This window comes from Strix uralensis, chromosome Z (assembly GCF_047716275.1).
Source record: "Strix uralensis isolate ZFMK-TIS-50842 chromosome Z, bStrUra1, whole genome shotgun sequence".
Taxonomy (NCBI): Eukaryota; Metazoa; Chordata; class Aves; order Strigiformes; family Strigidae; genus Strix; species Strix uralensis.
This window is the reverse complement of record NC_134012.1, coordinates 88648084-88673724: the sequence shown is the minus strand read 5'-3', so window position 1 is coordinate 88673724 and position 25641 is coordinate 88648084. Positions and strand designations below refer to the sequence as shown.

General features: G+C 43.8%; 1 protein-coding gene across 3 annotated transcripts; it reads left to right on the top strand.

The window, feature by feature from the left end:
- The first annotated feature begins 1203 nt into the window (after positions 1 to 1203).
- Positions 1204 to 25194, top strand: DNAJC21 (DnaJ heat shock protein family (Hsp40) member C21). 3 transcript variants are annotated; one of them, XM_074855942.1, is made up of 12 exons: positions 1204 to 1414; positions 1760 to 1853; positions 2822 to 2945; positions 3818 to 3940; positions 16086 to 16390; positions 17402 to 17553; positions 17634 to 17721; positions 17968 to 18126; positions 18803 to 18842; positions 22084 to 22274; positions 22688 to 22760; positions 23471 to 25194. In XM_074855942.1, the coding sequence occupies exons 1-12, from the start codon at positions 1318 to 1320 to the stop codon at positions 23633 to 23635; spliced, it is 1611 nt and encodes a 536-aa protein (XP_074712043.1). In that variant the 5' UTR covers positions 1204 to 1317; the 3' UTR covers positions 23636 to 25194. The 3 variants fall into 3 exon arrangements, with proteins under 3 accessions (XP_074712043.1, XP_074712042.1, XP_074712044.1); XM_074855941.1 differs by having other exon boundaries at positions 22685 to 22760; XM_074855943.1 differs by lacking the exons at positions 22084 to 22274; positions 22688 to 22760; positions 23471 to 25194 and adding an exon at positions 19498 to 20191.
- The last annotated feature ends 447 nt before the right edge of the window (positions 25195 to 25641 follow it).

Genomic DNA, 25641 nt, shown 5'->3' with positions numbered 1-25641 from the left:
CCTCTTCCTCCTCCTGTCTTCCACCAGCCTTGGTGTTTGCATGGTGTCTCCCTTACATCCTCACGACTCTCACTCCTCCCCTCAGGTTCCCTTTCTAAAATGTTATCACAGAGGTGCAGCCACCGTCACTAATTGGCTCAGCACTGGTGCAGCAGCAGGTCTGACCTGGAGCCAGGGGAGCTTCAAGAAGCTTCTCACAGGAGCCACCATTGTAGCTCCCTCCCTTGCTATGAAAAACCCCACCACACAAACCCAACACACTTAGTGAAGAGCCTTTTCCTAACATTCAACCTGAACTTCACCTGACACAGATTCCATTTCCTTATGTCCTGACACTGGTCATCAGAGAGAGATCAGCTGCTCCTGCTCCGCTGCCCCCTGTGAGGAAGGTGTAGACTGCCATGAGGGCACTCCTCAACCTTTTCTCCAAGTTGAGCAAGCCAAGTGACCTCAGCTGCTCCTCGTAAGTCTTGCCCTTGAGACATTTCTCCATCTTGGTCACCCTCCTCTGGACACATTCTAATAGTTCGATGTCCTTCTACACTGAGGCACCCAATCCTGCACACCGTACTTGAGGTGGGGCCACACCAGTGCAGTGTAGAGTGGGACAGTCACCTCCCTTGACCAGGTGGCAATGCTGTGCTCGATGCACCCCAGGGCACAGTTGGTCCTTTTGGCTGCCAGGGCACACCACTGACTCCTATGCAACTTGCCATCAACCCAGACTCACAGATCTTGTTTTCTAATCTGAAACTCAGTTCATGCAGTGCCAACTGATACACCTCTAGAGAAAAAGGTGGCTTGGGCCAAACCTGAGATCTCTGAAGAGCACAGGTGTCAAAAAAAAAAAAAAAAGAAAAAAGTTAACGTTAATAACCTGAGACATGGGAGCTGCACTGGCTGTACACCTGAGCCCCGAGTACTCACAGAAATTCTAGCACAGGCACTTGGTTATTTGACAGCGGGTGACTGTAAGACCGAAATCCGGCAGCGCGGATGGAGACAGCGGCCTCCCCGCGCTTCTCCTACAGCGCCAGCGGCCCGGGCAAGAGAAAGGCGGGTGCCAGCCCCGCTCGGCAGACGCCGAGGGCCTGTGGGGGCGGCGGGCGGGGCCCTCCGCCACCCCGCCCCGGGGCGCGGCCCTCCGCCCCCCCGCCCCGCCTCCGCCCGCGGAGCTCCTCCCGGCGGGGGGCGGTGGCGGCGGCGGCCAGGGCGCGTGAAGGCCGCGCCGCCGCCGGCCCCGCCTTCGCCTGCTGCCTTGGCCGCGCCGCCGGCCGGGCTGCACTTCCCCCCACGCGGAGCCGCCGCGCCGCCGCCATGAAGTGTCACTACGAGGTGCTGGGGGTGAAGCGCGACGCCTCCGAGGAGGAGCTGAAGCGGGCGTACCGGCGGCTGGCGCTGCGCTGGCACCCGGGTACGGCCGCGACGCCCGCCCTCCGCCGGCCCGGCCCGGCCGGAGGCCCGAGGAGCGGGCCCAGCCCTCCCCGGCCTCGCTTGGCCCCGCGGGCCCCCATCTGCAGGGGCAGAAGCCGCTTTTCCTGGCAGGAGGCTGCGGTCGGTGCTCCGCGCCGGCTGGGCCGCTGCGGGTGTGCGGCGGGGCCCTGCGGGGCGCCGGGCCGGGAGGCAGCGCCCGGGCAGCCTGTCGGTGCTGGCGGCAGCGCTCACCCCTCGCTTGCCCGCTTCGGGTTTCTGAAGCGTCCGTGGCGGGTGCTGCCGTCGTGCGTCAGACCGTTTACAGTTTCGTTAAATTGTCTTACAGATAAAAACCTAGAGAACGCAGAGGAAGCAGCAGAGCAGTTCAAGTTAATCCAGGCAGCGTATGACGTTCTCAGTGACCCCCAGGAAAGAGCCTGGTGAGCAGTGTTTGTGTATTAGCGGCCTGGAAAAGACTTTTTTTAATTCTGCCTCAGCCAGGACTTTGAATTACTTCGCACTGGGCCTAGCAACAAGTCAGCACAGGCCTCTGTGGCAGGAGCAGGCACTTTGCTTCGGGCTTTGAAAGGGTTGAGGGCTGTGCCGGGAGGCACCGCTGCGCACCCACACGCACCTTCCTCGAGGTGTTTCGGGAGGCGGTGTTGGGCTGGGCACGGCGGGGTGCTGGGGGACACGCCAGCGTTGGCCTCTGTTTCTTCCTCCCAGAGCAGGAGTTAGCGTGCGCATTAACACTGGTGTCCCTCTGGTCACAGCCCTCCCTGCCTCGGGGGGGGGGGGGGGGGGCGGGGAGAGCCAGCACCACGTCCAGGTGTGTAGCATGCTATTGATTGCTGCAGGTGGTAAGCCTTAATGACATACATAGTGTCGTGTTTCTGTAACAGCCCTAACTTGAAATACGCACACTTTTAAGAGATAGCTGCTTTAAATGTTCTGGGTAGCTTGTTTTTCAAATGGGCTGAAGCATCTGCCAGACTGTGCAGCCAAAAACACCTGTACGGTTTGTCCTCCTTGAAAGGAAAGTACCATTCTCAGCTTTTGTGTGCTAATGTATGATTTGGGATTTTTTTATGTGTAAGTATTGGATGATATAAATTATGTCCTACCCATTCCTGAAAGCTTATTGATGCGTCTTTGCTAGCTGCCTGTTAAGAAATCTATCGATATCGCAGATAAAGTAACAGCAAGTAAACTGAAGATCAAGGGAAAGTATTTACTGAGCCTGTTAGCCTGTTTTTTTTTTTTTCCCTCTGAAGACTTTGGATATGAGACAGAAATTCCAGACACTGTGCTAAGCTATACATTGAGGCGATATGTGTACTGTGTTAGTGTACTGGTGCTGGGGAACGTTCTGTGCCTCTACATCTCTGATACCGTGAATTTTTGCTAGGTATGATAATCACAGGGAGGCTCTGCTGAAAGGAGGAGTTGATGGAGACTATCAAGATGATAGTTTAGATCTGCTGCGCTACTTCACTGTTAGCTGTTACTCTGGATATGGAGATGATGAAAAGGTAATGAATTAATTCATCTTTAATGAATGAATTTAAATTTCATGAAAAATGTTGGCATTTGCTTTGTGTTGAAAAGCTATGTATGGAATTGTTGAACACAGGTAGTAATAATGCTTACTCAAATCTTTCTAAGTCAAATTTTACGCTGGACGCTTAGGGAAGCTTTAATTCCTGCTTATTGTCCAACAATTACTTTGTCATGATTTCCAACTATACCACACAACTACAAAGTGTGTGTATATTATTTATATTACATAGTGAAACATTCCAGTGCTTTGCAATACCATCTGTTTATTCAGAAACATCTTTTACAAGCTAGAATGCTTCAAACAAAAAAAAAAAAAGGCAGTATAACAACAGTCCTTGAGGAAAGTGTGCTTCCTATAATTGAATTCCTTGTTGGATTTAAAGATACTTGTAAACTTTAAAAGCTCCAGGTGATTATAAAAACCTCTGCCAGAGAAAATCCGTATCTGTCTTTGTGTTACTATACTAGGAGTGAGTCAGTAACAAATTAAAAAGAGAGATACTTAATAGTGAGTTTTATATTTGGAACTTCCTCAAAACTTGATCCTCTGTAACCCGAAACTTATCAACAGCTCTGGCATGCTGAAACTTTTTTTGATTTAGATTTGAATATGGGTGATTGATGTGTGAGAGAGACAGAGACTACATGAAGCAGGTGGAAATAAAAAGAATGAGAGAGAATGGAAGTTTGTTAAACAGAAGGATCTTACAAGGCCTTTACACTGGTTTTGAGTTGCTGTTGCAGAATTGTAGTATTTCTCTAAAATACACTACTGTATCTGAGCATTTGTACATCTGTTATTGAGCCATGCAAAATGAGTCAGACTTTTTTTTTTTAATTTCAGGGATTCTTTACAGTCTATCGACAAGTTTTTGAGAAGATTGCAAAAGAAGAGATGGAATATATGACCCAGGAAGATACCGAATTATTCCCTACGTTTGGATATTCCCAAAGTGACTATGATACGGTAAGAGCAAGTGTAAATCTGAACTGAAAGTAACACAGTTAAGTCATTACTTTGTCCCACGCTGAAATCCTGCTGTTCTGAGGTGAATACAAACCCATGTATCTGCTGTCTTTTCTACATACTGTAGACCATTACTATAAAGGAAGTGCTTGTGTTCTGATTCATAATATTTAAGTGAATTAAAATTGGTATTTCCTGTTGGACTGTGTTAGTGAGGCTTTTACGGTACATTGTCAGATAAACACTTCACACGGCTAACCATCAGTTATGCCAGTGAAACTTAAGTGTAGTGCAAGGCCTATAAAACAAAAGAACTGATGTTTTCTCTGCTTACTGATGAGAATAGCTGACCAGTGGTTTAATGCAACTTACATTACAGACAGGGATATTGAGATTATTTTTTTTTTTTAAATAACATGCAGTGTCTTGCCTCATTTAGGAAAGCCATATAACACTTACTGCATAACACAACCTTTAGAAAATGGGAGGTGTGGTGGTTGACCTGCAGTGTGAGCTCCCACTATGATACTCTTGTCATCTACAGTTATCCTGTAGTAAGATTTCATTTCCAAAATACTGGATGCTTTTCTTTGGGAAGCAAGAAAAGAAAATGTCTGTGGTACACTTGAATACTTGTCATCTGGTTTGCCAACTATTTGTTGTATTCTATCAGACTTACGATTTGTTTTTAAGGTTAGCAGTATTCCTGTGTTGAAATTAAATAGTACATTAGTAACACTTTCCCCAGTAAATAACTGCACAGTATCAGTGTACTCAAATGTTGCTCCTAGTCTGCTGCTTCTCCCTGTCACTTTTAGTAGAATTGTACTGTATGACTAATTATTTATGAAATTTAAATTGATACATACCTTAAAAACGAGTAACTTCAATGGTACAAAACTTGTCTGGAGTTGGAAACAAAGTTACAAATCAAACTAAGAAGTGTCAGAATGGGTGTTTGAATGTCAGGTAAAATTACAGGATGGTTTAACAAGTGGAAATCTTTCCCAGGGAGAGAACATTTAGTGTCTCTGAAACTGCTAAAAGTGTTTTAATGGAGTTACCGTGAAACATCTTTTGGAAGCTGCTTGTTTTGAGGCCATGGGATAGATATGATTACAGACCCCACATAGCTTTTATGCTGTCAATTAATAACTGCAAAAATGGCTGGAATTCTAGCACCAGCATGCTTTAACATGCTTTGTCTGGAAGCAGAATGCTCACTTTTTTTTTTTAAAAAAAAAGGAATTCATAGGGGTATTCTATGGGAAATAGCCTCAGTTAACAGGCCATTTATCTTATATTCATACAAAGAGTTTACACTGTCTGAGGATTCCAGCATTGTAGTGCTGACTTCTTGACTTAGTGGGAGTATCGTGGGAAAAGAGTTTTAGAAGGGAGCTACAAAAACTCTACAGAGGCTTCAAAATCTGTGATGTGAATGATCTCTGGTTCAGTCAACTGAGTTGATTCACAAGAAGCTTGACAGGCAGCTCGGTCAATGCCAGGCAGCCAGGGAAGATTTGCTTAAGTCTGTGACTTCACAAGACTTGTAGGTCAGTTTAGATGCAGAAACAAAAGCGATCAGCTCCAAGTGTAAGTAGTAGGCTAAATCCACCTGGGAGTTCAGCAAGAGCTGCTGTACAGTCTTCTGGAGAATGTCAAAGATATGCTTGTATTTCAGGTAGCTGCTGAGGAGGAGGAAAGTCTTAGCTCTTACGGTTGGTGAGGGGCCCCTGTCATCAGTTCATGGCTGTGCATACTTTTGCACAGAAGGTATCCCTTTCTGAAGCAGAAATGTGAGATAGGGAACCTAATCTCACTTAAGTTATGGATTAAATATGGATATTTACTGGTTATTACAGAGCTGGGTTTTTGTGATAGCAGAGAGAAACCGTAGTGACTTACCTGTCAGAGGCCACAGCCATGAACCTTTGCATGTAGATAGGCCATTAGAAATTAGTGTAGAGGTGTTGATAGTTGTAGTCCATGTGAATACTAATGGCAGAAGGAAGAGAAGAGGAGATACTAGAAGAAGAGATATTAAACTGTTAGGTTAGATACCTCTATGAGGTATTCCGAAATATAAGCAGTAGAGCATGTAGGAGTAAGTAGTAAAAAGACAGCTTAATGGGGCAAGTAATGTAAGAAGGGAGTTCAGACATATCTTGTTTCTTGAATATCCAGAATGCAGAGGATCAGTAATTACTTGGAGAGCAATAGAGAACATGTATACCAATGCACACAGCGAGGGTAACAAACAGGAGGAGCTTGGAGCCATGATGCAGCAGGAAAATTATGATGTAGTGGCTATCACAGAAACATGGTGGGATGTCTCCCATGACTGGAGTGCACCAGTTGATGACTACAAGCTCTTTAGGAGGGATAGACAAGGAAGGAGAGGTGATGGGGTGGTGCTGTATGTTAGGGACTGTTATGATTGCTTTGAGCACAAGCATAGTGAAGACAGGGTGGAGTGTCTTTGTGTTAGAATCAGGGGGAAGGCCAACAGGGCAGATGTCGCAGTAGGAGTCTACTATAGGCCACCCAACCGGGACAGAGAGGTGGATGGAATATTCTATAGGCACTTAGGAGAAATCTCATGATCGCTTGCCCTTGTTCTTGTGGGAGACTTTAACTTCCCAGACATCTGCTGGAAATATGACACAGCAGAGTGGGATCAGTCCCAGAGATTCCTGGAATGTGTGGCAGATAACTTCCTGACACAGTGGGTGAGAGAACCAACCAGAGAAGGTGCCCTGCTGGATCTCGTCTTCGTGAACAGAGAAGGACTGGTGGATGATGTGGCGGTTGGAGGCCGACTAGGGCACAGCGATCATGAAATAATAGAGTTCTCTATTCTTAGAGAGGCCAGGAGAGGGGGAAGCAGAACTGACATCCTGGACTTCCAAAGAGCTGACTTTGTCTTGTTTGGGCACCTGCTTGACAGAATCCCTTGGGAGACGATCCTGAAGGGTTTAGGGGTCCAAGAATGCTGGACACAATCTTTAAGAAGGAAGTCATAATGGCACAGGAGCAGGCAGTCTCCAGGTGCTGTAAGAGAAGCCGGTGCCAGAGAAGACCACCCTGGCTGAACAGGAAGCTTTGGCTGTAACTCGGGGAGAAAAGGAGAGTTTACGGCCTTTGGAAGAAGGGACTAGCCACTCACAGTGATTACAAAGATGCTGTGAGACTATGCAGGGTGGAAATCAGGAGGTCTAAATCCCAGCTAGAAATTAATCTGGCTTCAGCAATCAAGGATAACAAGAAATGTTTCTATAAGTACATCAACAGCAAAAGACCGACCAGGGAAAGCCTCCATCCCCTGCTAGATGAAGGAGGAAACATGGCAATGAGTGATGAGGAAAAGGCTGAGGTGCTTAATGCCTTCTTTGCCTCAGTCTTTAGTAACAAGACTAGTTGTACTGAGGGAATCCAGCCTCCTCAGCCAGAAGACAGAGACTGGGAGAACGACCCCCCCGTATTCCAGGAGGAGATAGTCAGTGACCTACTGCATCACATAGACATACACAAGTCTATGGGACCTGATGGGATACTGTCACGGTCCACTCAGTGGACTCGTGATGATTCGTTTGCTACGATCTCGAAAGTGCAAAATTAAGGTGACCAACACCAAAGGGGATAGCAGTAATCAAACAGTGAAACTTTATTGGGTTGCCTGTGAAGAGGCACGCGATAGTTAGAGATGGGTGAAAGAAAGGAGAAAAGTAAAGTTAAGTTTTAGAGAGAAGAGGGAGAGAGGTTATAGCTACCACCGCTGATCTCACGACGTCCTAACGGTCCCGGGTCCAGCTGATGCTGCGTCGTCGATCGTCGTGGTCCTTGGTGGGGAAGCTTCCAATTTTCATTGTCCAGAAGTCATCTTTTATGCTTAGTAACACACCTTGCTCCACCTCTGCCTCGGGGGTCTCCGCCCTTCTCAGAATTCAATTATCATATCTCCACCCCTCTCGAGCAAGGCCATCGCGCGTGCGCGGGGGGGAGTGTCTGAGGTGTGGTCAGTCTCGGAGGTGGGTAACCTTCAACCAGGAGGTGTGTTTTGGTATTATAATGAAGCAAAGTTCATCTGAGGTTCATGATTTCTTCATCGGTGTTATGGCAACAGTCACGATCCATCTTTTTGACAATGGCTATGCAATTATCACTAACTGCTCTGGCTAGGCCCAGGTACCGAACAGTAGCACAACACTCTTTGTACTGCACGGCTCAGGCACCAAAGAACAGCACTGCACTGCCTGCACCACACGGTTCAGTACTCAGGAGAACAGCACAGCACTGGCTGTGCCACACAGTTCTGCTTTCAGGAGCCTTTGCACCACATTCCATTCCAGGGGTCGGCAGCTGCGCTCCAAACAGGCCGTTGTCGGGTACCTCACTGTCCATGTCCCTGATGACAATGTTGAGACAATGCTGATCTTCTGACCGACTCTTACACCACCCCGTGGCTCAACATGGTCGTCAGGACATTGGGATCGCACGGTAGTAGCATAGTAGAAGAGGAAGAAAGAAATCAAAAGAAAGGGAGAGAGACAGAGAGAGAGAGAAGAAAGAAAGGAAATAACAGTGATCGAACAATCTGCAAAATTAAATTTATAAAATAATTATAATCAAAGCTATTAATATAAAAAAAAAATTAATGGGATTTTAAAACATCAATTGTTTTGGGGATATCCACATTGGATGAGACATCAAACATATTGTGTGTGTTCAATACAAACATCAAACGTGTTAACCGATTCATCATTCTCCAGGTTATGACATACAATACTGCTGACAAAACCAAACTGATCAAAACCAATATCAAGAGAACCACGATGGGGTGACACAACTTGTTCAGGATGCCTGTAGCAGTAGGCGACCATCCGAAAAGTGTGTCCCACCATCTATGTTCTATATCCTTTTGCACTCTTTCCAAAATTCGGTGTATTTCTTTCACATTGTGATGAACAGTTATTAAGGTTTTCTGTCCGTTTTCCCCAATTTTTTCCAAAATCTCAATCAAATCTTTGTGTTGTAGTAACTGCTTTACCAAAGTGAGATTCATTCCAATGGGTGTAGGCAGCAATTCATGAATCAACGTGTAATTAGATTGCAAAAGTTGGTAAGATGTGACCGGGGCCGAATAAGAAAAGTCACACCCAATAATCTCAATAAAATTACAAACACAGAAATTTGAATAATTTTTAGTCTCTACAATTACCTTGTCCACAGATAAAAAATCACAAACAGTCCTCAAACATACACAGCCTTTGCCAATGTATATGAGTACTGTTTCAGGGTTTTCATTAGGATGAATCTCGAAATGACAAATATTTTGTTCAGTATCTAAACAAACATCTTGAGCCTCAATTGCGTTGCCTTCACAGATAAATCCTTGTTGTTCTCGCACAATGCAAGATTCCAAATTGACAGTTTGCCATTTTTCATCCATCTTTCGGGCCCATGCTCTATGCTCAAAAGGATAGAGTATAGCTCCGTTGTGGTTCAACCCTAATGCAATGGCGGGATAAATTGGGTATAGGGTAGCATTATATATAGTAAGCACAAAGGTTGTAGCTGTGTTTGTGATGGGGTCATAGGTAAAGTCACCAGATTCCACCAGGATTGGAGTTTCTTCTCAAAATCAGTGGCACTGTCCCAAATTATTTTCTGAATTTCAGTGGGGAGTGCCTTCTTCACCTTCTCTTATAATTGAGGCGGCTACCGACTGCATCCATACTTGAGCCTGGATACAGCTGAGAGCTAAAGAGAGGTTATTCTGGATCACCCCAAGTGCATCTGTAATCAATTCATGGTCCTTTACATTTACCTTTTCCCACTTTGGTAATATATTTGACAACAGCCACTGGTTAGTCCCCAGAGCCAATAAAGAAGATCACAAAGGCTGTTGTAAGTTAGCCAAATCACTAATTGAGGTAGCCAATTTGTTCATTATTACCTCTAAATCGATACTATTTAAAACTCCCAATCCTGTTCCCAAAACACTGGTTAGGTCTCTCCGTGTTCTTCTCGTGGAAAGAGTTCGTTTTTGCAGCCAGGTTGTCCATCCCTCGTAAGAAGCCTTTAGGAAGGGTGAGCAAGCTGGCTGAATGTCCAAAACATTGTTTTGCATCAGCAATTCAACTCGTTTGAGAGACCATGCCGGGTTAAGCAACATTTGTTGTTGGCCTGTATTCCTGATTACATATGGTCCTATTCCAAAGGTTTTTGGGCTAAGCACAACAGTTGGTTGGGTAGTAGGTATTACAACATCTATTTTGAGTTCTCCCCAGTATTTAGTGTTATTTTTACCACACATAACTTTATGGGCGTGCTGTACAGCAGTCAAATTTAGCCAACAATCTAGGTTTTAATTTTTACATAACAAAATAGGGTCATGAGGTCCAGCTCCATAACTGTTTGTGGGTTCAATGTGGGATTCAGTGATCAATCTGCATCTTACTGGGATGTTATCCCCTTGTACCACCATACTACAGTGGCTAAGTTTGGGAGACGGTCTTTGGGATAGTGTCCTAGAGTGCTAGTATGCTTGATGGTAGCTTGGGACCATGGCCATTCTGTATTCTTTTGGTTACAGGTTAGTGGTAAGATGCAGAAAAGTACTACCAATCCAATTAAGTGATTCATGTTATTCTTGGTGTCCCTCGGAGTTCTTCTGCAAGAATAAACCAGAACTTGCCTCTCTGAGGCAAAAATTAAAACCAGACAGAAAATTAGAATGATGGAATTATCCAGTGAGTATTTATCCGATGCTCCTTCCCTAGGGCATTGGAGGCTAACCTCCCACTCATTTTGCTCCCAGAAAGGGAGCCATTCAATACATCCCTTAAACACTGCATGGGAATCAGTGTATATGTGGACAGGAGGAGTGGTTTGTGCTTCGTGCTGGAAAACACTCCATACTGCAATTAATTCTCCTCTCTGGGCACTCCCTTCTCCCTCTGTTATTATCTGTTCATCAGTAGCAGTGTGGAGAGCTACTGTCCGGTATTGCCACACTTTTCCTTCTCGCTTTGCAGAAGCATCGGTAAACCAAACATTCACTGACTGATCGTGAAAGAAAGGAGGGGCCACCCGAATAACTGAGATAGGTTTGTCTTGGCTGCTGTCCAGGCTCTCTGTTTCTTGGACAGCTAAGTTTTTTAAAGCTCCTTCAGTCACTGGGAAAAGGTTACAATAGTGTTCAATCTGGGAATACCACTTTCGTACTGAGGCTCTCTGGGCCACCCCGTCAGGAGGGGGTGTCCCGCTAGTGACTGCTTTAATAACTTTAAACGGGCCTCTTAGCACGATTGGTTGTTGACGTGTGATCATCTCCACTTCTTGTGAGGGCTTTTGGATCTTTTCTAGGGGAATTTGCAAACCCAAGTTCTCCAAATGAGAGATTATGTTCTGTTGGGTTGCTATGCCTTCAGCTTTTGGTAGTTTCTTCAGTTTTTGGGCCAAAGCATGGTGAGATAGTGTAGGGGAATGTTTGTATTCCTGAGGCAGATGGATAAAGGTAAATTGTTGACCCTCCCACGTAAAAGCAAAACGATCTCTGTCTTCTGGTCGCAAAGGTATCATGAAAAACATATCTTTAACATCTGTGATTGCCATGATTGGATGAGTTTTCTCCTGAATTGTTATTACCGGTTCAGCCATGTTAGGGACTGAGGCAGTTAGAGGGTCTGTATTAGCATTCAGTCGCCTAAAATCTACTGTAAGCTTCCACTTCTCCTTAGGTTTTTTCACTGGCCACACCGGCGAGTTGAAAGGAGAATGAGTATTTATCACCACTCCTTGCTCCTGAATTTCCTGCATAACTGGTTTGACACCTTCCTTTGTTCCCAGGGGGAGGGGATATTGTTTGACATTAGTTACTTTGCTAAGCGGCAGAGGGGCTGCAGTTTGAGGTAGCCCGATATTCAGCTGCGGTGTCCCAAGAGTCCACAACAATCCTTCTGAACCCTTCCATCCCCTTTCTTTAAGGGCATCTTTTAACAAGTGATTTTCTTCCTCTATCTCTTCCTTTTCTTCTATCTGCTGTTTTAACAAACAAATTACTTTCTCCTTCTCTGCTAACTGCTCTTCTTTCTCTGCTAATTGCTCTTCCAGGTTGGAGATTGTTTTCTGCAAAAGTTGTGCCAAATTTTCAAGGGATTCTATGATTTGTTTTTCATGGCTACGCCGCTTAGAGCGGTCTTCAATTGCTGCGACCAGGCAGGCTCCAAGGACTGCACAGATTATCGCTTTGCCTTTACCTGACCGTAATCTAGCCTCATTATGTATGGAAATCACTCGGCCTGTTACACTCTGTAAATTTGTCCAATTGTCTCGAGCCCACTCTTCCCCGGGCAGGGAGGGTCGAGCTCCATACTTTGCCAAGAGTGCATAGAACGAGTCAAGATTTTTTACTAATGGAGGGTTTTGATAAACATCTTTTTCAGTCATTCTTATTACGAAGGGGCTGAACTCACTTCGGGGAGGAAAACTTAGTTACACCACAGACGCAACAGCTGCTGCGTCGCCCTTCTCTTCCCCGAGTGGCTGAAGGGACCAAAATCTACCACGGGGAGGTTAAACTTAGTTGCAGACTTTCTCAGTTTGTCCCTTTCACTTCCCCAGGTAGTCGACCTCATTTATTGAGGGCAGTTCCCCCTTTTGCACTAAGAGATCCTTGCACTTGATCCTGATAGACAGAGCCCTCAATTCGAGTTTGGGGTGCAATACACCGAGGCGTGTGTGGTGTGCGGGAATCTCGAATCGCCCCCCTTGCTTTCTGGACACCTCTCACCCTTTTGGGTGTAGGGCCAGGTGCGGCTGGAGCGAAAAGTTATTCCCCTGTTACAGACCACACACAACCTGCACCCCCCTGTCTCTCAGGATCCTGTCCGTGACGCCAGTTTAATGTCACGGTCCACTCGGTGGACTCGTGATGATTCGTTTGCTACGATCTCGAAAGTGCAAAATTAAGGTGACCAACTCCAAAGGGGATAGCAGTAATCAAACAGTGAAACTTTATTGGGTTGCCTGTGAAGAGGCACGCGATAGTTAGAGATGGGTGAAAGAAAGGAGAAAAGTAAAGTTAAGTTTTAGAGAGAAGAGGGAGAGAGGTTATAGCTACCACCGCTGATCTCACGACGTCCTAACGGTCCCGGGTCCAGCTGATACTGCGTCGTCGATCGTCGTGGTCCTTGGTGGGGAAGCTTCCAATTTTCATTGTCCAGAAGTCATCTTTTATGCTTAGTAACACACCTTGCTCCACCTCTGCCTCGGGGGTCTCCGCCCTTCTCAGAATTCAATTATCATATCTCCACCCCTCTCGAGCAAGGCCATCGCGCGTGCGCGGGGGGGAGTGTCTGAGGTGTGGTCAGTCTCGGAGGTGGGTAACCTTCAACCAGGAGGTGTGTTTTGGTATTATAATGAAGCAAAGTTCATCTGAGGTTCATGATTTCTTCATCGGTGTTATGGCAACAGTCACGATCCATCTTTTTGACAATGGCTATGCAATTATCACTAACTGCTCTGGCTAGGCCCAGGTACCGAACAGTAGCACAACACTCTTTGTACTGCACGGCTCAGGCACCAAAGAACAGCACTGCACTGCCTGCACCACACGGTTCAGTACTCAGGAGAACAGCACAGCACTGGCTGTGCCACACAGTTCTGCTTTCAGGAGCCTTTGCACCACATTCCATTCCAGGGGTCGGCAGCTGCGCTCCAAACAGGCCGTTGTCGGGTACCTCACTGTCCATGTCCCTGATGACAATGTTGAGACAATGCTGATCTTCTGACCGACTCTTACAGATACACCCGAGGGTGCTGAAGGAGCTGGCTGGGGTGCTTGCCAAGCCACCTTCCATCATTTACCAGCAGTCCTGGCTGACCGGGGAGGTCCTGACGGGTTAGAAATTGGCCAATGTGACACCCATATATAAGAAGGGTCAGAAGGATGATCCGGGAAATTACAGGCCTGTCAGCTTGACTTTGGTGCCCGGGAAGCTGATGGAGCAGCTCATCCTGAGTACCATCACACAACACGTGTGGGACAACCAGATGATCAGGCGCAGTCAGCATGGGTTTATGAAAGACAGGTCCTGCTTGACAAACCTGATCTCCTTCTATGACAGGGCGACCTGCTTATTGGATGAGGGAAAGGCTGTGGATGTTGTCTGTCTTGAGTTTAGTAAGGCCTTTGACACCGTTTCCCACAGCATTCTCCTGGCAAAACTGGCTGCTCACGGCTTGGATGGGCACACGCTTTGCTGGGTAAAAAACTGGCTGGATGGCCGGGCCCAAAGAGTTGTGGTGAATGGAGTTAAATCCAGTTGGCGGCCGGTCACGAGTGGTGTCCCCCAGGGCTCGGTTTTGGGGCCACTCCTGTTTAACATCTTTATTGATGATCTAGATGAGGGGATCGAGTGCACCCTCAGTAAGTTTGTAGATGACACCAAGTTGGGTGGGAGTGTTGATCTGCTCGAGGGTAGGGAGGCTCTGCAGAGAGACCTGGACAGGCTGGAGCGATGGGCTGAGGCCAACTGGAGGAGTTTCAATAAGGCCAAATGCCGGGTGCTGCACTTGGGCCACAACAACCCCCAGCAGCGCTACAGGCTTGGGGAGGAGTGGCTGGAGAGCTGCCAGTCAGAGAGGGACCTGGGGGTGTTGATTGACAGCCGGCTGAACATGAGCCAGCAGTGTGCCCAAGGTGGCCAAGAAGGCCAATGGCATCCTGGCTTGTATCAGCAATAGCATGGCCAGCAGGGACAGGGAAGTGATCTTACCCCTGTACTCGGCACTGGTGAGGCCGCACCTCGATTCCTGTGTTCAGTTTTGGGCCCCTCACTACAAAAAGGACATTGAATGACTCGAGCGTGTCCAGAGAAGGGCAACGAAGCTGGTGAAGGGTCTGGAGCACAGGTCGTATGAGGAGCGGCTGAGGGAACTGGGGTTGTTTAGTCTGGAGAAGAGGAGGCTGAGGGGAGACCTCATCGCCCTCTACAACTACCTGAAAGGAGGTTGCAGAGAGCTGGGGATGAGCCTCTTTAACCAAAGTAATAAATGATAGGCCAAGAGGGAATGGCCTCAAGTTGCACCAGGGAAGGTTTAGACTGGATATTAGGAAGCATTTCTTTACAGAACGGGTTGTTAGGTGTTGGAATGGGCTGCCCAGGGAGGTGGTAGAGTCCCCATCCCTGGAGGTGTTTAAGAGTCGGGTCGACATAGCGCTGAGTGATCTGGTGTAGTTGGGAACTGTCAGTGTTAGGTCAGTGGTTGGACTGGGTGATCTTCAAGGTCTTTTCTAACCTAGATGATTCTGTGCTTCTGAACAAACCAAAAAATAATAATTGTGCCATTTTATTAATCCAACATTTACTCATGAATAGTAAAAGGAAGGAGAATAAGGAAAGATCATTTACTGTTTCTTTTAATATGGGAGCTAGAGGCCTAATTTTAACCTCCAGTCATATAATTTGTTAACAAAACAGGAGTAAGTGCATCTTCACATAGCCCCTTGTTAAACTTTGCAAGTCATTGCTCTGTGCTATTGTATACGCCAGCAATTTACATGGGTTAATGAAAGAAAAATCCATCAAGGGGTATTAATTTCTGTCTTGCTCTGGAAGCAGAGAGAATATACAGTGAAGAAATAGCATTATGTACATGTGCTTGTTTTATTGCTGCTCTTGTGCTGGTCATTGGCTACTGTTGAAAATGTATGGCTGATCTTTGGTATAATTTAGTATGGTGGTTCTTAGGCAATATGTGCATATGCCTGCTTGTGGACAGCATGTCTGATTCTGATTGTGCTTTTCAGTTTAACAGGGAAAGTACAGCACAGCTAAGTAACTAGTGTCAATACAATCCAATCCTGCAAGGGGATATTTTTTAGAAATTGCAGTTTGGAATGGTTTAGACCAGGTTGTTGATTTGGCATGGATTGAAATTTTAAGAATGGTATTAGAGGTTTCCCTAAACATTCATGCGATGTATTTATAACCTGAGGGAAAACTGGCCTGTATAGAAGACACAAAACTGCTACAGAAGTCCTGAATTATTTGGTATGGCTTTTGTTTTGTGTTGTGTCCCATCTGCCCCTGGCCAAACAAGTGACTTGCTTAATATTTTTGTTTTTTTCTTACAGGTAGTCCACCCTTTCTATGCATATTGGCAGAGTTTCTGTACTCAGAAAAACTTTGCTTGGAAAGAAGAATATGACACACGACAAGCCTCGAACCGCTGGGAGAAACGAGCTATGGAAAAAGAGAACAAGAAAACAAGAGAGAAAGCAAAGAAAGAGAGGAATGAACTGGTCCGTCAGCTAGTAGCCTTTATTCGTAAAAGGGATAAAAGAGTACAGGCTCACAGAAAACTTGTAGAAGAACAAAATGCAGAAAAAACTAGGAAAGCAGAGGAATTTCGAAGGCAGCAGAAGCTCAAACAAGCTAAGTATGTAAATGTGGAACAAATCTTTTCTTTTAAACTTGGAGAAACTATTCATGAGGATACCACATAGAGTTAGACTCTTAATATTAGCTCCACTTGCTCTTTTAAACATATGTGAAAATTTTATCTATTAGTTTTGGTCTCAAGTCTGAGCTTTTTAAAACTTGAGGGTCTGCATTGAACTGACATGTAGAGAGCTAAGATAACCTGGAAATAGTTATCTGTGTGCTGCAGGTAACTGGCTGTAGTAGCACAGAATCCAGTGTGCTTTTTGATGGTTTTATTTTTCCCAAAATTAAGAGGTGATGTCCTGAATGTAAGCACAGTTTATTCTTCCAACTAGAAGAGATTTTTGCCTGCAAATGGGAGGAAGGAGCTTAAATTCTTAAGAGTACACTTGAAAAATAATTGCATATTGATTAAAATTATATATTATATTTTTCCCCCTAAAGGGAGAATGAAGCAGAGTTATGCATTTACTGACAAATGGCTTGATAATTCTTAGTCCATGAGCCAGCTGGCACAAAATTCAGCTGTACTGTGGTGCACTGATTGGTAACTTGGGCCACACTTAAATTTGGAAAACTGAGCTGGTACATTCCCATAGTGCAGAGTCAAGGAGTAATGTGCTTGTGGCTTTTGTGGTCCTGTGCTGTTTGTGGGTTTGGATCTTGCAGCAGGTAAAAGCAGCTGTACTGCTTGTGAAGATTGAGCTGACTTTCCTGCTGTCAGCTTGATATTGACCATGCTGTACAGCATTTCCTGCCTGAAATTCAAGCAGGACCCACCTATGTTAATACCTCTTTACTTGCAGCATAGATGTGCCCACTGACATCATAAACTAGCTGCTCAGATTTCCAGGCCGTATAGATAATTGTTTGCTCCATCATAATATGTTCAGGAATTTCCTCTTGAAATACCAGAGAAAAACATGTTACCTTTTAAATAATACTGCTTCTGTAATTCCCATCTCATGGACACAATGTAGAAGTTACTGTATTATTCTACTTAAAGGCTTGCTGAGCAGTATAAAGAGCAGAGCTGGATAACCATGTCAGATCTGGAGAGAGAGTTGCAAGAAATGGAGGCACAATATGAAAAGGAATTTGGAGATGGATCAGATGATGAAGATGAATTAGAAGAACAGGAGACAAAAGGCATCGAAGGTATGGATGTGGGGAGATGATCTATATTGAGTTGTTCCAAAGATCACTCATCTGACTTTGATCCCCACTGATCTCTTCAGACAAACTGCATGATGAGACTGAAGAAGCTGAATTTCTTGATGGTCTGTACTGCCCTGCTTGTGACAAATTGTTAAAAGCTAAGAAAATGTAAGTGCTTGTGGTTGGGGATTTGAGGGTGGGGCTGTTGGGTTTTTAATTTTTTTAAAAAAATGCATTTTATACAGTTTTTAACTTCACATAATGGTCAGTGTTGTCTTTCCAGTAGAGACACTGTCAGGGCAGAATTTTCTGTACTTACTAGTGATCGATAAAGGGCCTGTTTATTAATTTATATGTAAATATAACAGTGTTTGCTCAGAGCTACCTGCAGTAACCATCTGCTGGTCTTCACAGGATGAAGAATCATGAAAAATCAAAGAAGCATCGAGAGATGGTAGCACTGTTACGACAGCAACTGGAAGAAGAAGAAGGGAAATTTCCCGTGTCTTTGGATGATGCAAGTGGAATACATACTGAAGAGGAGGAAGAACCAGAAGATATGCCTAAGCAGAAGTACTTTACATTGGTTTTAATTTTATTGTGACTAATAATTTAATAAGTCTTGGAAGCCCTCAGAGGGAGCTTCTGATGATTTATAGTGCTGGAACTCACAATATTGTGCAATTTAGAATATTTCTTATCATCAGAGTTCCAGTTAAATGCATGCATTAGTATGACTGGATTCAAATGTTGTAGGATAATAGTCTCATATTTTCTCTGCTTCTTAAAGTTACACGTTAAGGAAATGCTTCTTAAAGTTACATGTTAAGGAAAAGTAGTGAATGTTGTTTTTCAGACAGGGGAACTTGCACAAGGCCAGGGTTTATTGTTTTGGTGCTTTTTGTCAGTTGGATGCTGGCATACGTAGAAAATGACTGTGCTTAAAATCAGAATTGATGAAATAAGGTGCACAACTTCATTTTTTGAATGGCCAAAGTGTAATACCAACTATCTCACCAGTATCTTCAAGTTCAGTCTGAGCAGAATAAATGTTTTACTAAATGCAATGAGTAGTTTAGGAGAATTGTTGTTAATCATTTCAGGCATGAGTAATTTTCTATTTGGCTACTGTCTTCCTAATATGTTAAGAGGATGAGCAAAATACAGCTTGGTATCTTTTTAGAAATTGTACTCATCTGTTTTTTGCTTTTTCTTGAAAAGAGGTCATTTTAAATTCGTATCTTTACAGACTCTCAAAGAAGCAGAGGAAGAAACAGAAAACAATGATGGTATGTAGTCATATAATGATATTCAGCGAACTTTACAATCCAGTTTTGTTATCTCCTAGTGTCCTGGTTTTGGCTGGGACAGAGTTCATTTTCTTCCTCGTAGCTGGTACAGTGCTGTGTTTTGGATTTCGTATGTGTCACGTCCTGCTCAAATGAGGGAGACGAGTGGCTTAGATTGTAAATCCCCAACGGAGTGGACAACAGTGAGACAAGTCTCAAAGTCCAGACATTTATTAATTTCCCACAGTGTACTAATTGAATACATGATAATTGACTAAGTATGTAATGAATTATGATATGCAGTATAGTATGCCTTGTGTTACCGAATGATGAAAAAGGGAAAAAAGAAGAGAGAGATACTGAGAGGTAGAAATAGAGATCACCAGCCTGAGTTCCTGCACTGATCCTGCCGACGAGGGTTCAAGGATGCATCTGTCTTCTTTTCTTCACTTCTTTCTTTCTTCCTTTATTTCACTCCTTGACCCCCCTCAATTTATACACGTTTTCCTTGGGTCCATCCCCCAGGTCAACCCACATACCCACTTATCCCATGTATGGGGAGGGGTAAGGTGGCTCATGGGATGATGTAATTAGCATGATCTTGTTAGTCTTCATTAGCATATGCAGGATGTCAACTTTAATATGCATTTTGCAGATAATGAAGCGAGTTCATTCACCAGACAGATGGTCCTTGAAGCTTTACAAGATGCACCAGAGCAGAACCGTCCTGTCTCCCCAGGGCTCCCTCCTCCAGCCCATCCTGTGCTATCCAGGCAGCCTTATCAACTTCAACCTCCACATGATCCACCCTGTGACTGTAGTTTCGTTACTTTGCAAGACATTCCTTGGCTCGGAGGGCCTCTGCTCCCACACCCCCATCCCTTATCTCTTTGTCCTTGTTTCTCGCAGGCCTGTTTCTCTCAGGCCCTGTTTCTGGGAGTTAAAAGTAGTCTCTTGCAGTGTGAGAATAATGTTGATAACACACTGATGTGTTAGTTGTTAAGTAGTTCTTATCCTAAGTTAAGGATTTTTCAGTCTCCCATGCTCTGCCAGTGAGCAGATGTACAAGAAGCTGGGAGGGAAGCATGGCCAGGACAGCTGACCTGAACTAGCCAGAGGGATATTCCGTACCATAGAGCATCATGCTCAGTACATAAACTGGGGGGGTTGGCTGGGGGCTGATCGCTGCTTGGGCATCAGTCAGTGGGTGGTGAGAAACTGCATTGTGCATCACTTGTCTTTTCTTGAGTTTTATTTCTCTTTCTCTGTTTTTGCTATATTCATTTTCATGACAAGAATAATAATCATTATTATAAATTTATTTTGGTCATTAAACTGTTCTTACCTCAGCCCATGGGTTTTACTTTTTCCCGATTTTCCTCTCCATTCCACTCGGGGGCAGGAGTGAGCGAGTAGCTGCATGGTGCTTAGTTGCCAGCTGGGGTTAACCCATGATACCTAACTTAACTTTTCTTTTTCCCTGAAAAATGAGAGAACTTGAAATTCTACAGAACTTGAAGACTGTTTTCAGATATTTTTTAATTCTTCTTTGACTGCAAAATAATTATTACACTTATGATCATATTTTAAGATGATAATCTCACAGACCTCACTTTGTTCTGTTTATGCAAATTGTAATAAATGTGATGCTGGCTCTTAAAAGGCTACAGTCAGAAGTGTAAGGAAAACAGATGGAAACAGGCAGATAGAGAGAATGCAACGAATTGATCAGAGAGGCCAGCAATGGTCTTAGGGCAGCTCAGTTGTTTGGTGGTCGTTTTCTAATTTGGTTGCTGGAGTTAATGTATTGTTTGTTAATCTCTAACTTAAGGGGTGGGAAAAACCCCACATTATTGGCATCCTACTGACACTGTAGTTGTTGGAACCAACACATCCATTCCACCTTTCATTTGAATTGTAAACGTGAGTAACACCAATCTGTTGTACTCCAGGATCTGAGTTGCCATGATTTGACAGATCTGTGCAGACAGCAGCAGGGTGAAATTCAAGAACTGCAAGCTGTTTCAGGCTGGAGTGGCAGGAGTGCTATAGTGAGCAAACTGTTCTGTCTGCCTTCCTCAAATTTGATCCTTTTCAAGTCTTACCTCTTCTCTACTTACTACCTCAATCCTAGCTGTGTTGCTGCTACAGATCCTGCCTCTTCCATCCTTTCCCAAGATGGTCTTCCATCTTCCCACAGCATAACCCCTCTAGTCTCTTATTGTGTGTTCTCCTTCTGCCCTCTCCCACATCATCTCTCAATCTCAAGAAACTTCCCTGAGGCTTTCAAGCAACTGCATTTTTCTTGTTTCTCTTTGGCTGGTGTTGCGTAGTCCGAGTCAGTATTGACTTGACCTTCTTGTTTCCATGCAGGACATCAGGCTTCTGTTCAACTCTTGACTCCTCAGTTTGAAATCTGGTGGTCCTGTTCTTGCTGTATAGGTTGCCCATAGGCATTGTGTCTGTCTTCCATCCGTTTGGTCACAAGGTTTTCTGCAGCCCAGACAGTAGGTGCCACTCTTGTGTAGCATGAGTTGGTATCTTGTGCTGAGAGATTCTTTTTGAGTTCAGGGAATTGCTATGGTTTTTGTTTTCTTAGCCAAGTTTTTTTTTTCAGGTAGCTGAGACTCTGCAAAAGATACTAGAGGTGATAGAATTCATTAATGTAGTGTTAGGTCAAATTTGTGATCCTGCTTTTGGGAGCTGAGCTGTTCTGCTTCAGACATGCTCAGGGGTTGATCGTTTGCCAAACTATGTGGAAAAAGCTGCCAGTGTTTCCAATGTTAGGGAGGGAAAATACAGTGTGTCTATCTAGCTTCAGTCAGCTCAGTCATTTTGGCTTAATTGTCGTAAAGCAGGTGTCTGGCACAGAAAACTTTAGTCTAAATAATTAACACTTTGCAATGTTATAAGCAAAGACTATCTTACAATGTGAAGTGGTAGCCAGAACAGAATGAGCCTTGTGTATAATTAAAAGCTACCTTCATTCTCCTCTTCTGTAATTTTAGAGGCTGTTTTATTGGTGTTTCTTCCCTTCATCACAGGTGGCCTCACCTTTCAAAACAGGAGAACTAAGGTTTTACCTGTTACAATCTCACTGAAAACACACAGTAAAATTAAGAGGGTCCATGGCTTTCTGTTCTCCCCACCCACCCATATTTGAGGTAAATGAGTATAATACTGTAAACATAATCAGTAATTACTTTAAAGTAGTTAACTTGCATTTCTTCTGTTTGGACAGACTTATGAGAACACTCTTGATAAAAGTACTGATGAAGAAACAGTTGAACAAAAGGAGGTGCCTGGCATGGACAAGGACAGTGGCTCAGCAGAGGAGTTGGTAAATGATGGCCAAAGATGTGCTGTGTCAGAGGATGCAAGCACTACAGAAGATGTCGGCCAAGTGAATGAAGTGAAAAGTGAAGTAAAAAGGTGCACTGACTTGCAGTATTGCAGTCACTGTGTCATTCTATGTCATGTTTGATACTGTCAACAGTGTAGATTTACTCACCATTGTGAACTGGGCACTACTCCACTAAATCAGAGTTCAATAAATATGATACTGAAAAGGTGTGTTAGGATGTACTTTGGAAATGGCATTTGACTGCAAATCCCTGCCACATCACTTACCAGTAGCTGATTCATCATCTAGCCGAATCTCAAGATCAACGATTGGTTCTATAAGTTAAATTGCTTTATTTTTTTTCTGGAAGCACTTTTATTGTGTTGTGTGAAGGAAGAACAGGGGAAAGCAGCAGAGACATTGATGATTGAAAACCATCAGAAGGTCTTAAATGTCGAATGTTCCTGTGCACTGATCTTGGTTTCTCTTTGTCTATCAGCAGTACTAAGCCTAAAGGGAAAAAAGCCAAGGATGCAAAAAAGTCTGCTCAGGCATCTTCAGAGCACCCAACAACGGTATGTCAAATTACTCAACGCTATTTAAAAGCTGGCAGTCACGTTACTACAAACAAGGTTGGTTACTTGATCACCTCCAGTCCACAAATTGTTACATGTTTTTGCTTATTTTTTTAATGATACAGGTATTTCTATCCCTGTGATTTTATTAGAAGCTAGGAGACTGGAACATCAGCTCTTGTCCTTGCAGAGAAGAGCAGGGCTAAATTTCAGTTCTCAGAGTTGCTAAAGCTCTGTATCCAAGGCTGGTCAAACCAAATAAATTAAACAACTGAAGACACAGCTGTTGTCATCAGGCAGGTGACAAGCAGTACTATTTGCATCTTTCCCAATATTGATGCTTCCCAGAAAGAACAAGATTTTGTAGTAACTACAGCTAAGACATACTAAATTCACTAAATCTCAAAGCCTCAAGTATTGTGTGTATAGTCAGGTGAGGTCAAAAGTATTGTTTATCTTGAATTAGACTTGCAAGGCTTCTATTCTTGTTCTTCATTCTACTTAGTACACTTTGAAATTCCAAGAAGTTATACTTACGATTTTTTTTAAATATGTATATTTAATTGTTAATCAGTAATGGAATATCTGTGATAGAAACAAACAGCTTAGTCATGTTGCATTGTCTAAGACTGCATAGAACAAACTGGTGTATTACATTTATTAGATATTCCATATGAATGTGAAGCATTTTGTTTTTTTCCTCATTGTAGAATGAAGTTCCCATCCATTGTGTAACCTGCAACTGTGCATTTCCATCTCGAAATAAACTGTTTGAACACCTAAAAGCCACAGGACATGCAAAAGCAACACAAGCACCACCTGTAGGTAAAGCTGTAAACACCAGAAACAAAAAAGAGAAACGTAAAAACAGATAGAACTTTGTTACAGTGATGGTCTTCAGAATCGTACATGAAAACTTTCCCAAAACGGAAAGGTGCACATTGCCTGGATTCGGGGTTAAAGAGAGAAGACACTTCCTATCTTTGGGGAAAAAAAAAAAAGGAAGATGCAACAAAAGGAGTATTATTTGGTGAAGGAACCTGTGCTTTCTTTTAATTTTATCGGCCTTTCTTTAATGACTGGATGTGACCTACCATCTCAGCAGCTTTCATGTTGGGGGTGGGGAAATAGTAATTCAAAGCTACTCACCTTGCACTCCTGTAGAAACTTGCACAGATAAAGAACCCATGCAGAGGAAATAATAAATTATTTTAACACTTTTGTTGCTGCTTTTCTTCTGAGAGGGTGACTGTAGACAATGGAAGGGCCTGTGCTTCGTTGTTAAAGAAGAAACATCACCAGGACATAGAACACAGGCTTTAATTCTGCCATCCCCAAGGGCTCTTTCAAATTACTAAATTACATTAAACAGCAGATGGAAGGGAAGGAGTAAGACGACAAGGCTGGTTAATCAGTTTTGACAATTCCTATTGGTTTTGTGTATCTACCTGCATGCCAGATGTTGGGGGAAAAAAAGTAGCGGAAGAGCCTTGCTGGAATAAGTGAAGGGAGAAATAAATGAGTGACATGAATAAATTTGTTCTGATTTCTAATGAAAAACATGGGAATTGGTACTGCACCTGTGTTTAAATTCATAATCTACCTGATCTTGAGTAGCACTTTAAAAAAAAAAAAAAACAAAAAACAAAACAAAATGGTGGGATTGGAGTGGATTTTACACAGGAATTGTCAATGCAGTTGGAGAAGGCAGTGCTCAGCAAAGGCTGTAGTATGTTGTTTAGGAAACCCCTAGTGTAAAATTTTCCAGAAGCACTGATCTTGCATTAACTAAGTTCCTGTAAAGTTTCAATTTGTCACATGAAATGGCAGAACACTCTTCTTCCCCTATAAGTTAACATGTTAACAAGTTAACATTTTGACTTTATCGGATCAAAGAATTACTCATATGTTAAAATCTGAATGAAAGTAAAATGATGAATGTACAGTTCTTGCTGACTGTCCACAACACCATTTTTTTTTTGTTGGAAACTGAAGGAAGTAATGAACTAAAACATTTAAGAAGATGATCATGTAAGAAAAAAAACACAGCATCTTATTTCACCACCCAGAGTTTGCATCTTTGCTAAATGACTAATGGGTGTGCTGTGCGATCCCAAACGCAGCAGGAGGAAAAGAAAAGCATGTTTTCGAGAGGATGATGACTGGATGAGAGCCCCATGATAAAAATAATTACTGTAATTAGAAACTTTTCAACTTTGTGCAAACTTTTTTTTCCCATGCTCTAATTACAGTGTATCCTTGTAAGGGTAAACAATTTTAACTCTGAAACCTCCAGTTATGCTCTGTTCAGGGTGCTTCTCGGCCAGAGGTTGGATATGCTTATGTAAGTGAAATCTCACAGGCTGAACCCTGCAGTACTACTTTTTAACTTAAATTTTTTTCTTATTTAAATAAAACCAAATACTTTATCATTTGTGTGTTTTACAAGTGCTTGTATGTCTTGGGTATAAATGGCAAGGTTTTGGTGGCAGAGGTGGGGGCAGCAGCAGTGGCAACTGGTGTGGAAGGCAGCTGGGGACTACACTGCACTGGTCCCAGGCAGCTCTGCAACACTGCACACCAGTGCTCAGCCACAGGGGAGCTGGCGGTGCTTCTGTGGAAAGATAATTAAAGAACTGGCAGCAAGCACGGTGGCGCAGAGGAACAGGGCTGGGGCGGCACTCCACTGCAGCGCTGGTACCACCCCCAAGGGACTGTGGATGCCACAGAGTCCAAACGATGTGCTTCCCCAAAGCAACTGGACTAATTTTCCCTTCACTTTTTCTGAAAAATAACAAATTTTGATAACGACTTTCATAGATGGAAGATGACTATATGTCTGCCTCTTCATTTGATACTCAGTTGATCCAATCAGGGTTTT